Source organism: Sesamum indicum, unplaced genomic scaffold, assembly GCF_000512975.1.
Source record: "Sesamum indicum cultivar Zhongzhi No. 13 unplaced genomic scaffold, S_indicum_v1.0 scaffold00632, whole genome shotgun sequence".
NCBI lineage: Eukaryota > Viridiplantae > Streptophyta > Magnoliopsida > Lamiales > Pedaliaceae > Sesamum > Sesamum indicum.
In genome coordinates this window covers 1,849-5,866 of record NW_011628490.1, presented here as the reverse complement: position 1 = coordinate 5,866, position 4,018 = coordinate 1,849, and the positions used below count along the sequence as shown (strand labels likewise).

Here is a 4,018-nt window from a genome sequence, read left to right as displayed (position 1 = left end):
TTGTTTTACAATGTTCCTAAAACGGGCTTGTTCTTTTTCAGGTAGGAGATGTGGCATTGTCCATATTGCACAGTATGGTAGCCCCTCATTCAAATATAGATGATGCTAGAGAGATTGATTACACCAACCCCCAGAGTAAAGAGGATCTTGTCAAGCTCACTTTGTCTTCCACATATTGCACAAGTAATATTTTTAAGTGCCTGTCCTTCTATTGGTTGTCTGTGCTCTTGTCCCAAATTGGCCAACTGAAAAAATCTACTCATACTTATTAGAATAAAAAATTGCTAAAAAAACATAAAGTTATGCTTATTATTGTATCTTTTGTTTATTTACCTGGAGAGCCTGAAAAATGTAAAGGTTGATATGTGGTTTCAAATAAGTTCCATCAACCTTTGTCCTCAAATATTTGAGATTTTCAATCTGGCAGTTCTATGATTTGTATTCGCTTAGGGATAGTAAGTCGAGGATTATGTTGATGGATATGCGAGGGTGGGGTACAGCATTTCCGACTTCTGTCAAAAGAGTTCTCTACCTACTAAATTTTGCTTGTACGTAGATCTGGTACAAGTTGGTTCAAAAGAATTATGAAGGGCTGTTCATTTTGTTTTCCCCTTCCCTCAATCTTTACTCGCTTCAACGAGCAGGCCATTCTTTCACGTACATAAAGCACTGTGCCCTTAAAGCATTCCTTTGGTTATGAGCTTGGTACATAAAAGATTGATGTGTGGAACATAGAGTAAAATAGGATCAGAGCTTTATCCTACAATAAACCGGTTGCCTTGCAAGCCATTTAAAATGGGAGTCAGTTGTCCGGTACTTATCGTCACATGAGATGCACATTGGAGACTGATTGAGCAAACAATTGTAGAAGGGTCACTGGAACTGTTGCACCTCTTTAAACTAAGATATAGTTTCCATGTAATATGCACTTAGGATATCCGCGTGTACTTGTATCCTTAAACTCCTGGTGTTTTAAAGATGCAACTTTTCATATTCTCTTGTGATGGTAATTGTATTATAACACTTTCACTTTGGATGTGGGGTAACTTTTGTTCCTTTCTTTGCCTTCCACACAGGTTTGCGATGTTTTCGTTATTTTTTCTTTTGTTTTTAAGCTGAACTATGCAGTGGCTGGATGGTGGCTCCATCAATATGCACATTGTTTCTGGTGAACCGACTATTGTTGATGCTGCTGCTGCTCTGCTGAAAGCTATAGTTACTAGGAACCCAAAAGCAATGATCCGACTATACAGTACAGGCGCATTTTCTTTTGCTCTGGCTTACCCTGGATCTAATCTTCTTTCAATTGCCCAACTCTTCTCAGTGACTCATGTTTATCAAGCTTTTCATGGTGGTGAGGAAGCTGCAATTTCTTCTCTACCTTTGGCGAAACGAAGTGTTTTGGGCGGCCTCTTACCTGAGTCATTGCTTTATGTACTGGAACGTAAAGGCCCAGTTGCTTTTGCCGCAGCAATGGTTTCTGATTCTGACACTCCTGAGATTATTTGGACACACAAGATGCGAGCAGAAAATCTGATCTCTCAGGTAGCCCTGAATCTGCAACTGGAGTTTGCTACTTGTCTTTCACCCCAAGCATCTTTTGTTAACATTTAGTACTTACATTCTAAAACATGGTGGTAGTTGAGTCATGCTCAATGCAAATAAGTGCTGCATTTAACTCTCAGTTTTATTTGATTAGGTTCTTCAGCATCTTGGTGATTTCCCTCAGAAATTGTCACAGCATTGTCATTCCTTATATGACTATGCTCCAATGCCGACATATCCAGAGCTGAAAGATGAAATGTGGTGTCATCGTTATTACTCGAAACTTATGTGATGAAATTATATTTCCTAATTGGCTATTGTTGAACATGTTGAGTTTTTGCAATCATTGCTAGTAATGTGGAGAGAAGGGTTAACTCGAAGGCCAATGGACCTTTCTGAAGAAGAAGCTTGCAAGATACTAGAGATTTCCATTGATGAAGTATCCAGAGACGACGCCCCTAAGAAACCAAGTCTTGAGTCAGTTGAGGAGATACCTAATATATCAAGCAGATTGAAGTATATTGATGAGGAAAAGCTCAAGAGACAGTATAGGAAACTTGCAATGAAGTATCATCCAAACAAAAATCCTGAAGAGAGGGAGAAGTTTCTGGCAGTGCAGAAAGCTTATGAGTGCTTGCAGGTATGCCAAATTCCTTGATCCTGTGTGAGGATCTGTCGTTACTCATTAAAAATGGAGACTATATGATTAAGCTTGAGAAAAAAAAAGAACATATAGACAAGGGATCTTATAAGCTGCCAGATCTTATTTCAAATGAATTAGTCGACTTGTTTAGACGCCGTTTTCACAATTAAGCTGTTTATTTGACTGGTAGAAAGTGCTCTAAAGGTATTTATGCTGTCAAGATGAGCCAAATGCTTTTTTATGCATATAAATGGATATCAGTATTGGTTTTAAATATATCTTGGAACTAGGAAGGACACGGGACTATATATATATATTTAATTCTTAGATATGATACTACCTCAATTTAAGGTGTGGACCAAGAAATAAATTTAAATATATAAATTTAAGTGGCTTTTGCGGAAGAGTGAAAATGTAAATCATAGGGCTTTCCTATGAGGTTTGGTCTACTTACATATGTTTCCATTTGGTTTTGTTGCCTCCATCTAATATTTCATTCTGCAATCAGTAAACTTCTTGGAATATGATCAGCAAAGTTGGACAAAATTCCTAAGTTGAACCCTACGTATGAGGGTTTTTATGAGGCATGTCTTTGGCCGGATGCAATCCTCTTTAATTGGTTGTATTTCTTCATATGAGTTCCATGTTTCATATTTTCTTTTTAGTGATCTACTGCTTTCTTATTCCTCTTCCTTAGGTGACCATGCAAGGATTGCAAGGTCCTCAGACTTGGAGGTTGTTGCTTCTCTTAAAGGGCCAGTGTATTCTATATAGGCGATATGGGAATGTATTGATGCCATTCAAATATGCTGGATATCCTATGCTCTTAAGTGCCATTACAGTGGACAAGGATGATATTTTCTTTCCTCTGATCGAGCGCATCTTCTAGTTGCATACTCGGAGCTTGTTTGGTTGATGTAAATTCATCATCTGCCTTTAATTTCCATATCATTCCTCTTTAGATAAGTACTTTGTGAATGTACTTTTGCTTATGCTATTTCCACATATTTAACTTTCAGGTGCGAGTCTTCACCATTCAATGGTGAAGAGCTTGTGAGAGATGGTGGAATACCTCTTCTTGCAACACTCCTTTCCCGTTGCATGTGTGTGGTCCAACCAACAACTCCTGCCACTGAACCGTCCGCTACTATTGTTGCTAGCATAATGCGAACCTTTTCAGTTTTGAGTCAGTTTGAAAGTGCGAGAACTGAGATGCTCGAATTTTCAGGATTAGTTGATGACATTGTTCATTGCACTGAACTTGAGCTTGTTCCTGCTGCTATTGATGCTGCCCTGCAGACCATTGCTCACCTTTCTATCTCCTCTGAAATTCAAAATGCCCTTCTGAAGGCTGGTGTACTGTGGTAAGATAGATCATTATATTGTTATGATTATGCTTTCATCAGTTTTCTAGCATGAGATTCTAGTTTCTGGAAGTTTGCAGAACATTGCTGTTTCTGTTATGGATTTCTTGACCGTCCTTTTATATTTATCGCTTAACCTGGCTCCAAGTGACATATTGCTCAGTGACTTAGATTCTATTCGTTCATTACTTTTCACTCTTTTGCCCATATAATTCTTCGTAGCTCATATATGGATATTGAATAATGAAATTACCCATATTGGTCTATTTATAATGCTCTTTGTGCTCATGTGGATGACTTTGTTGCTGGTATTTTCTCTGTGTCTGTCTGAGCTTGTATAGAAAACTTATTTGCTTGTGAAGGTGGTCATATTTTTATTTTTTTAAATTGAAGAAAATGTTGGAACTCTAGTGTTGAAGATGCTTTGTAGTGACTATTCCTTGAATGCCAGAATGTACTTTTTCTA

General features: G+C 38.0%; 1 protein-coding gene and 1 long non-coding RNA gene across 2 annotated transcripts; both read left to right on the top strand.

Moving 5' to 3' along the window:
• The first annotated feature begins 32 nt into the window (after window positions 1–32).
• On the top strand, window positions 33–2,041 carry LOC105180310 (dnaJ homolog subfamily C GRV2-like). The gene is made up of 3 exons (XM_011103978.2): window positions 33–183; window positions 1,116–1,545; window positions 1,700–2,041. Exons 2-3 carry the CDS (start codon window positions 1,123–1,125, stop codon window positions 1,835–1,837), a joined length of 561 nt encoding a protein of 186 aa, XP_011102280.1. The 5' UTR covers window positions 33–183; window positions 1,116–1,122; the 3' UTR covers window positions 1,838–2,041.
• A 19-nt stretch (window positions 2,042–2,060) lies between these two features.
• Window positions 2,061–3,610, top strand: LOC105180309. The gene is made up of 3 exons (XR_849523.2): window positions 2,061–2,185; window positions 2,886–3,105; window positions 3,208–3,610. It is a non-coding gene; the product is annotated as an uncharacterized LOC105180309 (long non-coding RNA).
• The last annotated feature ends 408 nt before the right edge of the window (window positions 3,611–4,018 follow it).